Below are 17,160 nucleotides of genomic sequence, written 5' to 3'. Positions count from 1 at the left end.
TAGGGCCTCCTTAAGTAAACAAACGAGCAAGCGTCATCGCGACGGTCTAATTGTTAATGTTTTTTTTATCGTCGATGCAATTTTCGGCGCACCGGATGCCCGCTCTGGCTTTCCAAGTTCTACCGCCTGTTCGTAATTTACTCCAGACAAGTGTAACCTAATGGCGTTAACCACAAGTCCTCTTTGCTTCTCATCCATGTCTCCTGCTGATCTTCCCTTCTTTTTACTTGTCACGTTGTAGAACTATTAGTTCCTAAGTGTGTGTGTATTACACGTATCCTACTATCACCTATATTACTGTCACGATAGCTTCATACATTACTCGCTCTTTGTATCTGACTTGCGACGTGCCCATTCACGTGTGCAACCATCATTACTCGTATAACCAGCCTGTATATAGGACCTTTCTTTCTCATAGTCACTCTTTCATAGAACAAGCCACTTAGACCCTTATTCTTATATGCCTTACTGTGTGCTCTAACTCGTGACAATTACTTGCGTTTAAATCTCTTTACTTCACACTAGCCCTTGATAGGCTAGTTAGTCTAGCTACGCTACTATAGCCTAGCATTAGGCTACTATTACTAGTAGTATCTACTATATTAAGCCTAGTAGTTAAATAAGGTTTACTGACTATCGCAAAAACGACGCTGTTAATTACAAGCAGTAATTAACGCCTTATGTACTACAACACACCCCCTTAGATTGTAGAAATCGATCTTTATAATCTATCTACCTATATCATTACTAGGTTAACAGGGAAGCTATTAAACACCCCCTAGGGTCCACTACGTCCCTAGAGCAGGTACCTATTTAACCTATCAATCTAGTAGAGTTAGTGCAACCTATCTATAGGCTTTATGTATGATTTAAACCTATAGGGTCTATAACGCTTAGACACTAAACTCTAGGGCTGTACTATTGTAGCACACCAGAGCGAACTAGGCTCATAACTGTTGTAAAAACGACGCCATCAATCGCAAGCAGTAATTAACGCCTTATGTACTACAACACTAACTAAGAGCTCACGGCATTTAATAGTATAAGATAAAACTGAGTTAAAATTATAAGGAGGTTAGTGGAAGGTTAGCTTAATATATAGGTATATAGAGGATAAAGGGACGCGGAGATCAGACAACGTCCGTTTCCACCCTGGATTCATGCTTGCGCAAGCTACGGTCAAGCGACAATTCATTTCGGGGCGGAGCGTGACTCTAGTCCCGAACATCATGGCGTGATCTTGCGTAGCCTAACGTAGCACGACTTTGGCTTCGTCGTCACCCCGATCCTGGCGCTGTACTTTGACAGGTCATCGGGACAGGGCAGAAGCTCAAAGTTCCACACAATGAGGGTGAGCATGATTCTCAACTCCAAGTACGCGAGTCGGCGGCCATAGCAGGCCCTCATTCCCAAGCCAAAGGCCAGTTGAGGCCCCGCCTCAGGGTTGAAGCTGACTTGTACTTCCGATGCCGTTGCTCCCGGGGACGGGACGAGCCACCTCTCAGGCTTAAAGCTCGACACGTCATCTGCGTCCCACTCGCTGCGAGCCCTGCCCCTGTCCAAGACTGCCTGGCTGCTCTGGCTGCGGCGGCCCTCCTCGATCTGGAAGGGGGTTCTGCTGACCTTGTAGCCTTGGGTGAGAATCAACATGACGGTGTTTTTGGGCACCGGGTACCCGAGCAGCTTTGTGTCGTTCATGGCCTGGCGGTCTAGCGCTGCATTGGTGCCAGCCACGCGTAGAACTTCTTCCATGAAAGCGTCCAGGTAGGGAATGGTAGTGCCCGTGATCTCTCCTATTGAAGGATTCCGACAGTCCGAAACCGCCCCAGGAAATCCACCCACGAGGGCAGACCTTAGGCGCGCTTGCGGGACAGGGTTGTCGGCCAGCCGCTTCAAAGCCCAGAGCACAGTGGTGCTGGTCGTGTCGTGGCCGGTAATGACGAAACCAAATGTCTGCGGGAGACCGGTCGTTGGTTATCCTGCTGCCCGCTTCTCGAAAAATCAGGGCTCAATGTTGTCATTACTTACCTCGCTGATCATGTCCTGCGAGTAGAAATCGGGCTTTCTGCCCATCTTCTCGGCCATCTTCGCCTCGCGGCGCGTCATGTGCTCCACGGCCGAACGCGGCTCGTGGTTCTTATCATCAAAGTGCGAGAGCTGCAGGTTTCCTACGGCACGCTTGAGCTCGGTGAGGATGTATGCGTCTTTGATACGCTCGGCGCGACGATGCCTTGGCATGAGACGCAAGAGCTTCCAAGCCAGAGACATGGACGGCCAGCCTTGGACCTTTTCGACCGATTCCGCGAGCTGCAGGGTAGCGGTGACGACCTCATGTGGCTCCGCCTCGGGGAACAAGACGGGTGCGTCCTCACCGGCGTAGTCGCCGCCGCCGCCAGCGCTCAGCAATGCCCGGATGTCATCACCACCTAGTGCATCCAGCAGTTCCACGTTGGGCCTCGTCGCGTTGTATTCAAAGTCGGAGCCAAACGCAAAGGCTTGCACCGCGTCGAGGGCCGACTTGTAAACGTCGTCATTAGCGCTAAAGGGCCGGCCCCGGGCGATGCCGGCCTTGACGTCCCAGAGGCGGATCAGGTTCAGCGCATTGGCGTACACGGCCGGACCGGCCACGTTGTGTAGAAAAGGCGGCGACATGAGATCCTGCAGCAGGCGGCGGTGGGACTTCCACACCTCGTTTGTGCGCTCCCGGGCGTGATGGCCGGGAATCAGGCCGCCAAAGAGGTCGCGAAGCATATCTGACCGGTCCCACTCCTTGCGCCGCATGAGGATATCCTGGGCCTCTCGAAAGTCGGCAAGAACGAGGACAGGCCTCGAAAATGGACGTATGAAGAGCTGCATGATGGGCGTGTCGAGCTCTCGCATCTGCTGCTCGATCCAGTGCATGTATGTATGGTCTGGGTCTGACATGGCCTTCAGCAGGGCGGGAATGTCGCCGAGGATGCTGCGTGGCGCTTCAGGCCGAAAGGGGATGCCAGGGATGGGCTTGGGCAGCGCCCATCGTCTGAGAAGATGGAGAGTCGGCAGTAAAAAGACGAAGACAGCAAGGACAAGACCCCCGAAGACGCCGCGTTGTGCTGCGAGAATGTCTGTCAGGCTTGAGCCAATGGGGACCAAGTAGGAAGTTTGTGACATGTTGAAGATGAGTTGTTTGAGATTAGGAGCAGAGCAAGACTTGGGTGACTGATACTTTTGTCTAAATCTCGTTCGTATCCTTCAGGATTCTCGGCTCGACCTCTCCTTACACCTAGACAGCAAGACACTCATGGCGTCGCAGAAATGATGTCCGCTTTGCCACTGACTAGGAAGACATACGTCATAGAGCCGAGATGTCTCCATGGCTGTCGTGTTCGTTGTTGTAACCCTCACGTCAATCACACGCTGCGTGTCCCGGGGTGCGACTCATCGTCATACAAAGTTTAATATATTGTCCTGTGGACATCACGGAGAATCCAGGCGGCAACGGGCCCAGGGGGCTCTCTCAACGCAGTATCACCACTTCGAGCCGAACACGAATGGAAGGCATGTCTGTTTTAAGAGAAAAGTGTTAGCTCCCGGATAGCATGATGAGCAGTGATATATCATGGGGACTTCGAACAACAGCCTAACATCTCCACAACCCATCCTCCTACCACCACATACCATTGCTGCATCTCAATGGCTCCCCACAATCAAAGCCATGCTATTGCCATCATCGGCAGTGCTTGCCGCTTCCCCGGCGAGTCTGTCACCCCATCCAAGCTTTGGGAACTACTTCGCGATCCCAGGGACGTCGGCGGACCGCTGCCGGTGTCACGTTTCAACGCCGAGGGCTTTCACCACCCGGATCCGTTGCATCATGGCCACAGCAACGTCAAGGACATGAGGGCGTACTTTCTTTCCGGAGAGGGCGTCGAGCATCGGTTCGACGCAGGCTTCTTCGGAATCCGCTCTGCCGAAGCCGCGGTGCTCGACCCTCAGGTCCGCCTGCTCATGGAGACGACGTACGAGGCCCTCGAGGCCGCGGGGCAGACCATGGAGGCCCTCAGGGGATCGGACACGGGATGCTATGTCGGCATGATGATCAGCGAGTACGAGCAGTCCATGATGCGGGATCCCGAGAGCACTGGTATGTACCACATCCTCGGCACAGCGCGAAGCCTCATGTCCAACCGCCTATCCTACTTCTTTGACTGGCACGGCCCGAGTATGACGATAGACACGGCCTGCAGCTCTAGCCTGGTGGCGGTGCACCAAGCCGTCCAGTTGCTCAGGTCGGGAGAATCTCGGGTCGCCATCGCCGCCGGGTCCAACATGATCATGGACCCCGTCACCTATGTCGGTGAGAGCAAGCTTCAGATGCTCTCTCCTGACGGCAGAGGACGTATGTGGGACGCTGATGTAAACGGCTACGCTCGAGGCGAGGGCGTAGCGACTATCGTCATGAAGAGACTCTGCGACGCCGTGGCTGATGGCGACGACATTGAGTGCGTCATCAGAGAGACCGGCGTCAACCAAGACGGGAAGACGCGCGGCATTACCATGTAAGGGTCCTCTTGGTCTAATTTCGGTTACGGACTGAACAAGGCTGACCTATCCTCCCAGGCCAAGCGCGAGCGCGCAATCCGCTCTCATCCGGGACACGTACCGGCGAGCGGGGTTGGATCCCCACCGTCCGGCCGATCGGCCCCAGTATTTCGAGGCCCACGGAACGGGAACGCCGGCCGGAGACCCCATTGAAGCCGAAGCCATACACTCGGCCTTCTTCGGCGGGCGACCCACCAAGACCAACGAGGAGCGCGGGCGCGACACACTCCTAGTGGGAAGCATCAAGACGGTCTGCGGCCACGCCGAAGGAGCGGCCGGCATTGCTGGCGTCCTGAAGGCGTCGCTCGCTCTGAAGCACGCGGCCGTTCCGCCAAACCTCCTATTCGAGAGGCCGAACCCCCGGATAGAGCCTTTGATGGCGAACCTGCGCGTACCGACGTCGCTCGAACCCTGGCCGCCTACCGAGGCGGGCGAGCCACGCCGCGCGAGCGTTAATAAGTAAGCCGCCGTTGGAAAAGAGTTCCCGAGAGTGTTTGCTGACGACGACAGCTTCGGTTTCGGAGGCACCAACGCGCATGCCATACTCGAGTCATACGCGACGGCCACGCCATCATCGCCGCAGCAATACCCCGACAGGCCGCCGGTGTTTTCCCCTTTTTGTTTCTCGGCTGCCACCGAGACGTCGTTGAGGAGGCAGCTCGGCAACCTGGCCGACTACCTGGACACGGACGAGGGACAGTTGGTGAGCCTACGAGACCTGGCCTATACGCTACACAGCCGCCGTAGCCGCCTTCCCTTTGCGACTGCAGTTTCGGCATCGAGCGTCAGCGAGCTCCGATCCAAGCTTGCCGAGAAGTGTCGAGGTGCTGACGCAAACGCCTCGGGCATCGTGAGGCTCCGGCTGGACAGCGACGCGAGCACGGAAAGACGGGCCCCCTTCATCCTGGGCGTCTTCACCGGCCAGGGAGCCCAGTGGCCCGCCATGGGCGCCCGTCTCCTCGCGGCATCGACCGCGGCGGCATCGAGGATAGCCTCGCTGGAGGAAAGACTTGCGCAGCTGCCGCCTGCTGACCGCCCAACCTGGTCTCTGCGCGAGGAGTTGACTCGTCAAGACGACTCGCGCGTTGCCGAAGCCGAGCTGAGCCAGCCGCTCTGCACCGCCGTCCAGGTCCTGCTGGTAGATATGTTGCGGTCTTTGGGCATCGAGTTCGCCGCCGTCGTCGGCCACTCGTCGGGCGAGATGGGCGCTGCGTACGCCGCCGGCGTGTTGTCAGCTGCCGACGCTGTTTGCATCGCCTACTACCGTGGCTTACACACCCGCCTGGCGTGCGGACCGGACAACCAGAAGGGATCTATGCTGGCGGTCGGCGTGTCGTCGGAGGATGCGTTGGAGCTGGTTGACTCGGACGTCTTCCGCGGCCGGGCATCCATCGCGGCCTACAATTCGTTCAAGAGCCTCACGCTCTCCGGAGACGAGGACGCCATTGCCGACATCCAGGTTATTCTTGAGGACGAGAACAAATTCGCCCGCCTGCTCAAGGTGGACAAGGCGTATCACTCTCATCACATGGCGCCGTTTGCGGGACCTTACGGCCGTTCTCTCAGAGACTTGAACATCCGCGTCTCTCCTCCCAGGTGTGCATGGATATCGAGCGTCACTGGCAGCAACATCGGTAACGACGGCGACGGCTTTTTGGACAGCCTCCAAGGCCCATACTGGGTGCAGAACGCCGTCGGCCCCGTCTTGTTCATGCAGGCTCTACAGCGAGTCTGTTCGTCGCCTGGCGCCTCCGAGATGCAGGCCGTCATAGAGGTCGGGCCCCATCCGGCCCTGCAGACTCCGGCCACGCAGACTCTCGAGGAAATGTTAGGACGGACGGTGCCGTACACGGGTCTGCTCCGGAGAGCCCATGACGACGTGGTTTCGGTGGCTCAAGGGCTCGGACACATCTGGACGCACCTCGGTCCGCTCGACCTGCGAGCGTACGAGGCCTTCATGTCTGGCGGTGAGCCGGTGAGGGTCATCAAGGGTCTCCCATCGTATTCCTGGGATCACGACGCCCGCCACTGGCACCGTTCGAGGCTCGCCAACGCCGTCTTGAACAGGGGGAAGCCTCACCCGCTACTCGGACACCTGATGGGCGAGTCGTCTCGGGGCCACGAGCTCCGATGGCGGCAGTTCCTGAGCCCGGCTGAGATGCCGTGGCTCAACGGCCACCGTCTACAGAACCAGTCCGTCTTCCCCGCCGCCGGGTACATCGTTCTAGCCATCGAGGCCGGCAGGGAGCTCGTTGCGATGCGTCCGCCCGGACTCGGACTCGGAACCGAACGCGCGGGCCTGATCCGAGTCCACAAAGTGGATATCCAGCAAGCCATGGCCTTTGACGATGACGACTCCAAGGTCGAGGCCGTATTTGCGATAAACAGCATCGTCAACGACGCGAGCAGACATGCCATCACGGCTAACTTCACCTACTCGGGGTCCTCTTCGGGCACCACGCGAAGCATGGGAGCCGAGTCTCCCCTCCGCCTGCTGGCTTCTGGCCATCTCGAGATCCTCCTCGTCCCCGAAGAGCACTCCAACGGAGGAGGAGGAGGAGGAGGAGGAGGAGGAGGAGGAGGAGGAGGAGGAGGAGGAGGAGGAAGAGCAGCGCCGCCGCCGCTACCACTGACGCTACCCGCTCGGGGCCCGCTCGCCGACAACACTCTGCCCGTTAGGGAGGACGACTTTTACAGCTCGCTGAGCCAGTTGGAGTACGAGTATTCCGGTCCCTTCCGCGCCCTGTCCGGGCTTCGGCGTAGGCTGGGCTTCGTCCGGGGCTGGGTTGCCACGCCACCCAACAAGGAGCGGACGGACCTGCTCATTCACCCGGCGACGCTTGATGCGGCGTTCCAGGCTGTCCTGCTCGCCCGCGCCATGCCGTACGATGGGAGCCTGTGGAGCATGCATGTTCCCAAGACCATTGAAAGCGTCTTAGTCGACGTCGGAGCCTGCGAGAAGGTCATGCCCACTGCAGAGAAGCTCCCCTTTGACTCTTATCAGCCGAGCGGTTTGAGACATATCTTCAAGGGCGACGTCGACCTTTATCCACCCCCAAGCCCGGTCGTCGTCGACGACTACGACGACGACGACGACGCGGCCTGCGCCATAATTCAGGTCGAGGGTCTCCATTGCGTCCCCTTCTCGGCGGCCACGGCCCAGCACGACAAGGAGCTGCTGTCTGTCCTGGTATGGGATCGCGCGGCCCCAGACGCCAACAGGCTGGCGTCTGCCGATGCTACCTCGGGCAAGCCGGCCGGCTCCGACGGGGGCAAGCTGCAGCTGGCCGAGTTCCTCGAGAGGCTTTCCCTGTTCTTCCTGCGACGCCTTCAGCGCTCCGTCCCCGTCGACCACGCTTGCCGCGGCGACAAGCACCTTCTGAGCCCCTTGTTCGGCTTTGCTCAACACGTCGAGACTCTCGCGGCCACCCGGTGGCCCTTTTGGAAGGCCGAGTGGTCCAACGACACGCGCGAGATACTCTCCGCCGCCGCCGAGCCCTACGTTGACGTGGTTGATTATCAGCTCCTCAACAGGATCGGCGACAGCATGGTTGACATTGTCACCGGCAAGACGACGGCCATCGAGGTCAGCATGCGCGACAAGCTGCTGAACGATTACTACCCCAACGCCCTCGGCATGGCCGAGGCCACCGAGAATCTCGCGAGTACCGTCAAGCAGATGACGCATAGGCATGCTCATCTGAACATCCTCGAGGTCGGTGCGGGCACGGGGGGCGCCACCAAGGCCATCCTCAAAACCGTGGGTGACAGTTTCGCGTCGTACGTCTTCACGGACGTCTCGTCGGGCTTCTTCCCCACAGCGCAAGAGTATTTCCAGGACCACATCAGCCACGCAGCCGCCTCGCGTATCAAGTACAAGGTTCTGGACATCGGCAAGGACCCGGTCCAGCAGGGTTTCCAGATCGAGAGCTACGATGTCGTCGTCGCCTCCATGGTGCTACACGCGACGCCCGTCCTCGCACAGTCTCTCAAGAACGCGAGGAAGCTGCTGAGGCCGGGCGGCTGGCTGTTGCTCAACGAGGGGGTCGACAACGACGTGGCCCGTTGCGGCGCCATCTTCGGAACGTTTCCCGGCTGGTGGTTGGGCGCGCAGAGCAGCGGCGGCGACGGCCGCGTCCTGGGGCCCTTCGTGCCGCTGCCCGAGTGGGATCGCCTCCTCCGGGGTGCCGGCTTCGGCGGTGTCGACTCGGTCGTGCCCATCGCCCACCCGCTGCTGGCGTCCAATACCGTCTTTGTCGCGCAGGCCGTCGACCCCGGCGTCAGCTTCCTCCGCAATCCGCTCTCCTTCTCGCCGGCCGACGTCGCCAAGTTGACCGCGGTGGCTCCCGCCCTGCAGGATCTTGTCATTGTGGGTGGTGGGAGACTTGGCGCCGCGGACGGCTCGGTCTGTCGGTCGTTGAAGCCTCTCCTCGAGCGGTACTTTCGCCACGTCGTGCAGGTCGATGGCCTCGAGAAGGCCGCCTCGCTCGGGACGCTCTCTTCGGCTACCACGACCGTTCTGAGCCTCTGCGACGCCGAGGAGCCTGTCATGAAGAGCCTCGATGATGCCACCTTCGAGGCAATCAAGACCATCTTGAACAGCGCCCGCGCGATTCTTTGGATCACTCATGGACGAAGGGCCGAGGAACCCTTTGCCAACAGTAAGTTTCCCCCCTCCGCCCCCATTGATCGTCGGTCGTCCAAACATCGTAGCCGTGCTGTGCTGTGCTGACCGAGGCTCCCCGTCCCGTGTAGTGACGGTCGGACTGGTGCGCTCACTACTCCTCGAGATCCCGACGCTGTCTTTCCAATTTCTCGACTTTGAAGACACGCAGGCCATGACGGCCGATGCCTTGACAGAGGCCCTCCTCCATTTCACCGCCTCAGCAGCCTGGAACCAGCAGGACAAGGCTACCAAGGGCGCGAGCTCCATGCTCTTGACGGCCGAGAGGGAGCTTGTCCTCGACCGAGAGGGTCAGTTGCTCATCCCGCGCTTCGTCCCGGACCGAGACATGAACGACCGCTATAACTCGGCTCGAAGGCCCATCGGAAAGACGCGAAGGCTGAAAGCCGAGTCCGAGGCTACCCGCGTGGTCAGCATCCGACGCGACGCACAAGGTAAAATCCTCTGTCTTGAGGAGAGCGCCGAGCCTGAGGCCGTCAACGTCACGCACTCTCTGTTGCGGGCGTGTTCCGTCGGCGTCAGGAGAGCCCACGTCCACCTCGCCTGGGATGCGCAGAATGTCCCGCGCGTCGTGCTGTCCGACCATCTCTCGTCTGCCGTCTGCCCTCTAGACAAGTCGACCGTGGTACCGGTTCGTGACGAAGGCGGAGCACGCCTCCTCCGGGACCCGAACGGCGCTGGTCGGTTCCTGTGGCTCGTCGCCTTGAACCTCGTAGCCTTTGACGTGCTCCGGGGCTTGTCCCGCGGCGAGAAACTCGTGGCATACGAGCCGGAGTCAGCCCTCGCGGCCATTCTGCAGAGAGAAGCCAAAGACCGCGGGGTCCTCGTGGATATCTTGACTTCGGAGACCAGCCGGCAGCGTTGCGAGCTCTTGGGCTGGTCCTTCATCCACCCCTGCGCTCCTTTCCGGGCCGTCGAGAGATGCGTGTCCACCAGCGTAAGCGCCTTCTTGATATGCCATGACGCAGGACACGGCGTCGTTGGCCGTATCATCTCTCGCCTGCCTGAGCGCTGCCGCGTCGTCGAGTTGGCCGGCATGATTTGCGACAAGACAACGTCTGTTCGGCCTCTCGGCCATGGTGATGTTTTCTTCAACGGTGACGGTGCTGATGCCAACGCCGAAACCCTCGGCCACCGCCTCCGTCACGCCGTCCTTTACGCCCTGCAGGACACGCCCTTTTTGTTGTCCAACACGACGACCAATATCCGACTCATGCCTATAGCACAAATCGCCAAGGCAGCTTTGGGTGACGCAGGCGCATTGCTGCCAAAGGCTACCGAGCTGCGTGTCGTCGTCGAGTGGGACGGCGTCGACGAGAGTCCGGTCAACGTGACGACGATCGACCAGCAGCTTCAGCTCCACCAGCGGCCCCAGGAACAGCACCTGTTTTCCGACACCAAGACGTACTGGCTCGCCGGGCTCACGGGCGGCCTGGGCCTATCCCTATGCGAATGGATGGTCGGCCAAGGGGCCAGATACTTCGTCATCACAAGCCGCAGCCCCAACGTCTCTACGTCGTGGCTTTCCAAGATGGCAGACCGCTCGGTCGTCGTCAAAATATATTCAAAGTAAGTGGCAATACAGCTTTGTGCTCCCCCCCCCCCCCCCGCCTCACTCCCTTTGCCTCGTCACTTCAGTTTCATCCCAACGGACTCCTTCAGCTTACACAGAGACTTTCAGCGACCTCACCGACTGGCAACACACGGAAGCGCTGCTGCGGGACATGCACGCCGTCATGCCGCCGCTCGGAGGCGTGGCCATGGGCGCCATGGTGCTAAAAGACATGGCCTTTGACAACATGTCGCTGCGAGACATGCGCGTGGTGACGGACCCCAAGGTCAGGGGCAGCGTGCACCTCGAGAGCCTCCTGGGCAACATCGACCTCGACTTTTTCGTCTTCCTGTCCTCCCTCACTGCCGTCACCGGAAACCCGGGCCAGTCCAACTACTCGGCGGCGAATCTGTTCATGGCGGGACTGGCAGGTGCGCGGAGGCGGAGAGGGCTCGCCGCCACCGTCATGCACATCGCGGCTGTCCTGGGCGTCGGTTACGTCTCGGAAAAGACGGAAACATCAAAGACCAACTTTTCCCGCACCTCGGGCTACACGCTCACTTCTGAACAGGACTTCCATCAGCACTTCGCCGAGGCCGTCGTCGCCGGACGCGCCCGCGACGTCTCTGGCCGTCGCTGCGGGCCTCTGGAGATCGCCATGGGGCTGCAGAAAGAGAGCGCAAATGCCGACAAGAAAGCCTTTTGGTTCAGCAACCCCACCATCACGCACTTCATCCGCAACGAAGACGGAAACACAAGCGAAGACGCAGGCGCCGCGGGGACTGCACGCGGCTCGCGAGACAACAGGGCGTCCGTCAGGGCCCTGCTCGCGTCGGCCACGTCCCGCGCAGAGGCCGTCCGCATCGTCAAAGACGGATTCGTACCCTTTGTCCGCTCTCTGTTCCAGTTTCCGGGCGGTGACGATCAGGCCAACGTCGACGAGCTCTCGTGCGTGAAGCTCGACGACATGGGCCTCGACTCTCTCCTCGCCGTGGAGATCAGGACGTGGTGGTTGAAGACGATTAATGTAAACTTACCCGTCATGAAGATCCTCAGCGGCGTGTCGGTCGACCAGCTGGTGGACATGGGCGTCGACCAGCTGCCCCGCGACTTGGTACCCAATGTGGAACAACGCACGCCCGCCGACCCCCCATCTCCGGATCGTTCTGCGTCTCTTGTGGATATTGTAGGGTCGGCGTCGGAGCCGGAGACAAAAGTGGACCCGGAGGCCGAGATAGAACCGGAGATACAATCCGATCTCGACAGCAGTAGCGATAAGAAGACGGAATCCTGGACATCACCGTCGGCCTCTTTGGGTGACATAACCACTGCTACCACGTCCCGAGCCATCACCCCCCCAGCGGTGGACGAAGACGCCCCAGACGGAGATGGGAAGCTCTTCGAAGCGAGGCCGGCTGTATCCCGCTGGCTGGAGCCCTCCTTCAGCCAGAAGATGTTCTGGTTCGTGCTTTCGTTTGTCGACGATGGTGCTGGCCTGAACCACACTGGCATGTTCCGTCTGACGGGTCCTGTAGACGTCGACAAGCTGGAAAGGGCTGTACTGCAGCTCGGACAGCGCCACGATATCCTCCGGACCTGCTTCGAGAATGTCGACGGGCGAACCAAGGCGGGCATCATGGAGCGGAGCCTCTTGAAGCTGGAACGACGGCGCATCGTCGACGAGCAGGAGGCTCACGACGTCGCCGGAGAACTCCACGCCTACAGCTACGACGTTTCGGCTGGAGAGTGTCTAAGGATCGTGCTGCTTACCCTGGCCCCCACTACACACTTCCTGTTATACGGAACGCACTCGCTGGTCCTGGACGGCTTCTCGTCCGCCATCCTCAACAACGAGCTGATCCGACTGTACAAGGGTGACGGCGACATGACTCCCGCCGATGCCGTCTATCAGTACTCGTCGTTTGCCCAGAGCCAGATCCAGGCCATGCACGAGGGGGCGTGGGAAAGCGACCTCGCCTTCTGGAGGAAAACCTTCGCGTCGTGCCCGTCTCCGCTGCCGTTGTTAAGCGTCTCGTCGGTCGTGAGCCGCTCGGAGCAAGGCGCGTACAGGAACCATCAGGCCAAGCTGCAAGTCGAGGCCTCTACCAAGTCTCGCATCTGGGACGTTTGTCGGCACCACGGAGTGCGACCGTTCCACTTCTTCCTCACCGTCTTCCGAGCCTGCCTGGCACGCTTCGCAGACGTCGACGAGGTCGCCATCGGCATAGCCGACGCCAACAGGCTTCACGACGACGCCATGGAGAGCCTGGGCCCTTACGTCAACATGATCCCGCTGCGATTCCTCAGCGATCCGCAGCTGGCTTTTGACGAGGCGGTCCGAGACACCAAGCAGACGACTGACGAGGCCCTGGCGCACTCGGCCGTTCCCTTTCAGGCCCTACTCGACGAGTAAGTTGAAAAACCCTGCTGTCCACCTACGGCGGTGTGAATATACGCAACGTCACGCATAGTCTGCTTTTGGTCCCTCGGCTAATCTCGTGAAACGAAATCAGCCTCGGCGTCCCCCGTTCGTCGACACACCCGCCCATCTTCCAAACCTTTTTCGACTACCGCCAGGGACTGCCCAAACGGCAACAATGGGGGGATTGCGAGCTCGAGATGCTCTCGTTCGCGCTGCCACCGGTGCCGTACGACGTGGCACTCGACATCACCGACGATGGTAAAGACGGCGGCTGCCATCTGGTGCTAATTGTTCGCCAGGACATGTACACTGTACGAGATGCCGAGATCATCCTCGGGGCCTATGAGAAGTTGTTGATGGCCTTTGTGACGAATCCCGGTCAAGTGTTTTCCGCGCCACAGATCTACGAGACGTCAGAGATTGAGCTTGCTCTCGGCTTTGGCCAGGGTAAGTTTGGATAGCAATCCCCCCCCCCCCCCCCAGTTGAGAACCTAGTGTATGCTGACGTGTCGCGTGGCTCTAGGAGACTTCTCGCCGTCCGAGTGGACAAGGACTTACGGTTCGGTCCTGGGAAGAATCGAGGCACTCGCAGAAGAACACCCGCACTCGCTGGCACTCAAGTCACCCCACGGCGGCCCGTCCATGACATACGGAGACATGATTGCCAAGTCGAGAGCCATCGGTGCCGCCCTCGTGGCGGTGGGATGCGCCCCCGGAGCGTCCGTGGTTGTTTACCAGGAATCGACGCCCGACTGGATCTGTTCGGTGCTGGGAACCTTTAGCATCAACGGAGTGTGCGTTCCTTGCGACGCCGGCACCGTTGTAAAGCGTCTTGCCGACATGGTTGCCTCCAGCAAGGCCACCATCCTCCTCGTCGACGCGTCGACGGCGGAGCAGGCCGCGGGGGCGTTGGGCACCACCATCAGCGACGAAGAGCGCGTGAGAATACTCAGAGTCGACCGCATCGAGGCGGCGACATTGGGACACGCCTCATCGACCGCACGTGGTCGGCTACCGCCGGGACCCCAAGACCCAGCGATGATGCTCTACACCAGCGGATCGACGGGGACGCCCAAGGGTATCCGCCTGAAGCACGAGGGGTTCACCAATTGGGCCGAGTTCACCGTGCCCCGGTTGCTAACGGACACATGCACTGGAAGTGGCGGAGGCGGCGACCTCGTCGTCCTCCAACAGAGCTCCATCGGCTTCGACATGGCTTACCTGCAGGCTTTCCTGGCCCTCGCGTACGGCGGCACACTCTGCATCGTGCCGCGGGCGCAGCGCGTCGATGCCGGCGCCATTACCAGAATCATGGCGGCCGAGGGTGTGACCGTGACATGCGCAGTGCCGTCCGAGTACAAGAACTGGCTGACCTACGGAGACCGAGCCCTGTTGGCCGCTGGAGTGAGCAGCTGGAGGACGGCCGTGAGCGGAGGAGAGCCCGGCAGCGACGCTGTGGTCGAGCTCCTGGCAGTCCGCGGCCCGCGCCAGAGCAAAGGACAACTGCCGCGTGTCATGCACATCTACGGCCCTACCGAGATCACCTTCTTCGCGACGTTTGGGGTTCTGGGCCCTGACGACGCGAAGCAGCTGCCTCCCGCCGCGGGCAGGCCATTGCAAAATTATTCCGTATACGTGCTCGACGAGAGCCTCCGCCCCGTGCCACCGGGCGTGGTAGGTGAGATATTCGTCGGCGGAGCTGGCGTTGCTGCTGGCTACGTCTTGGGAGAGACAGAGACGGGGACAGAGACGGAGAGCGCCACGGCCGACAAGTTCCTCCCAGACCACCTGGCGCCGGCAGCATTCCTCTCACAAGGCTGGACCACCATGCACCGCACCGGCGATAACGGCCGCTGGCGCGCCGACGGCCAGCTTGTGATCCAAGGTCGTCGGTCCGGAGACACGCAACACAAGATCCGGGGATTGCGGGTCGACTTTCAGGAAGTGGAGAAGGCGATCCTCGAAGAGTCGCACGGCTTCCTGTCCGAAGTTGTCGTCACCGCCCGTCGTTCGACGCCGCAAAGCGCCGAGTTCCTGGTGGCACATGTCAAGCTGAATCAGTACGAGGCCCCGGCAGATGCTCACGAGCGGCAGACGCTTCTCGGTCGCCTCTCCTCGGGCCTGCCGCTACCGCAGTACATGTGGCCTGCCATCGTGGTGCCGGTGCCCGACTTTCCCAGGACCATGTCTGGTAAGCTGGACCGCAGGGCCGTTGCCCTGTTTCCGTTGCCCGAGGCGGCATCCGCAGACGACGATGGAAGCGCCGACAACGGCGAAAGAGCAGCCGCCGCCGCCTTGTCTCTGACGGAAGCCCGGCTGAAGGGCGTTTGGTACGACGTCATCTCGACTGCCGTCACAAGTCTGCGCACCGTGACGAGCGAGACGGACTTCTTTCACGTCGGAGGCACCTCGCTGCTGCTGCTTCAACTGCAAGCGCGCATCCACCGCGAGTTTGGGCTGCGCGTTCCCTTGGTGAACTTGTTCGCCTCCAGCAGCCTGGCAGCCATGGCCAAGTTGGTTGACGACGCTGGTTCGACATCACCCGGGTGGTTGTCGTCTTCCGAGCCGGCCACCACGTGCACTTTCGACTGGGATGCCGAGACGGACATGGCCGAGACAACGTTGGCAGCGCTCAAGATGTCGGTCCCTCATCAACCGGCATCGCCCAGCGCGGTCGTCGTCGTCTTGACGGGCGCGACGGGGTTGCTGGGGCAAGCGTACTTGCAAGCCTTGATCGCCGATTCAGGCGTCCACCGGGTTCACTGCATCGGGGTGCGAGACGCCGCTGCCCGCCTGTCATCTCTCCCACTTCTGAGGCACGGCAAGGTAGTAGTGAGCGAGGGAGACCTCGGACTCGCCCGCCTGGGCCTGGGCGAGACCCGGGCCCGCACCATTTTCGGCGAGGCGGACCTCATCATCCATAACGGCGCCGACACCTCCCACCTCAAGACGTATTCATCCCTGCGCAGGACCAACTTGGGAGCCACCCGGGAGATTGTGGATATGTGTTTGCTGGTCGGCAAGAGGATCCCCATCCATTACGTGTCGACGGCAAGCGTTCTGCAATACGCCGGCCTGGAGGAGTTCGGCGAGGAGTCTGCCGCACGTTATCCACCTGCCGCCGACGCTTTCGACGGGTATAGCGCGTCCAAATGGGCCAGCGAACGATATCTGGAGAAATTAAACGACGGCTGTGCCGAAGAGCAAGGAGGTCGTGGCGACGGATGGTCAGTCTGGATTCACCGCCTCACCAGTGTGCAGCGCGGCGGCGGCGATGACAATAACAGCAATCATAACAACGCGCCAGGGCAGGATGCGTCGGAGGAGCCAGCTAACATGGACATCATCTGGAACCTGTTCAAATACTGCAAGCTGACAGAGGCAGTATGCGTGCTTCCAAACTTGAGCGGCTTTCTCAGCATGGTTCCCTTGGAGCAGGCGGTTAAGAGCATGATGCGCAACATCCACGCCGGCATCATCGAGGAACAGACAAACGGAGAGGCAGGCGTCCGCTATCGACACGTTGTGGGCGACGTCGTCGTACCCTTGTCGGGCTTCAGACAGTCTATGGAGGGCATCCTCGGCGCGCCCGTTGCTGAGCTCACCCTTGAGGAATGGGTCCGAGAGGCGGCTGGGTTTGGAATGAACCCCGTGCTGTCGGCCTTCTTCGTGAGCTTGGGAGAATCGCGGCCGGTTACCTGGCCGCGACTCTTGAGCTCACAATATTCATAGGATTGGAGCATGGAGAGAGGAGGACGGGGGGATTGTTTCAGTGAATTGCGAGAGCCGGAGTAAGAGCAGCCCTAGGATCCATGAGGTTACACATGTATGTGGTTTAAAAGGGTCGGCGTCAGTTGCAAATGACGTACTATTATATGCTCTCAGTAGCTTTCTGTTGGTTTTATTCCCGTCACGGAAGAT

General features: G+C 60.1%; 2 protein-coding genes across 2 annotated transcripts; one reads left to right on the top strand and one right to left on the bottom strand.

Annotated features, from left to right (window-relative positions):
• Window positions 1-1,227: 1,227 nt before the first annotated feature.
• Window positions 1,228-3,150, bottom strand: GLRG_10368 (cytochrome P450; the record flags this gene model as incomplete). Its single annotated transcript, XM_008101053.1, has 2 exons — window positions 1,228-1,953; window positions 2,029-3,150. 2 exons carry the CDS (start codon window positions 3,148-3,150, stop codon window positions 1,228-1,230), a joined length of 1,848 nt encoding a protein of 615 aa, XP_008099244.1.
• A 522-nt stretch (window positions 3,151-3,672) lies between these two features.
• GLRG_10367 (AMP-binding enzyme) lies at window positions 3,673-16,971 on the top strand (the record flags this gene model as incomplete). Its single annotated transcript, XM_008101052.1, has 8 exons — window positions 3,673-4,538; window positions 4,600-5,040; window positions 5,092-7,059; window positions 7,189-9,242; window positions 9,337-10,834; window positions 10,947-13,226; window positions 13,331-13,686; window positions 13,763-16,971. The coding sequence occupies 8 exons, from the start codon at window positions 3,673-3,675 to the stop codon at window positions 16,969-16,971; spliced, it is 12,672 nt and encodes a 4,223-aa protein (XP_008099243.1).
• Window positions 16,972-17,160: the final 189 nt, after the last annotated feature.

The sequence above is a fragment of the Colletotrichum graminicola genome (assembly GCF_000149035.1).
Source record: "Colletotrichum graminicola M1.001 genomic scaffold supercont1.59, whole genome shotgun sequence".
Classification (NCBI taxonomy): Eukaryota; Fungi; Ascomycota; class Sordariomycetes; order Glomerellales; family Glomerellaceae; genus Colletotrichum; species Colletotrichum graminicola.
The sequence above is the reverse complement of the archived record's forward strand: the minus strand, read 5'-3'. Positions and strand labels throughout refer to the sequence as shown.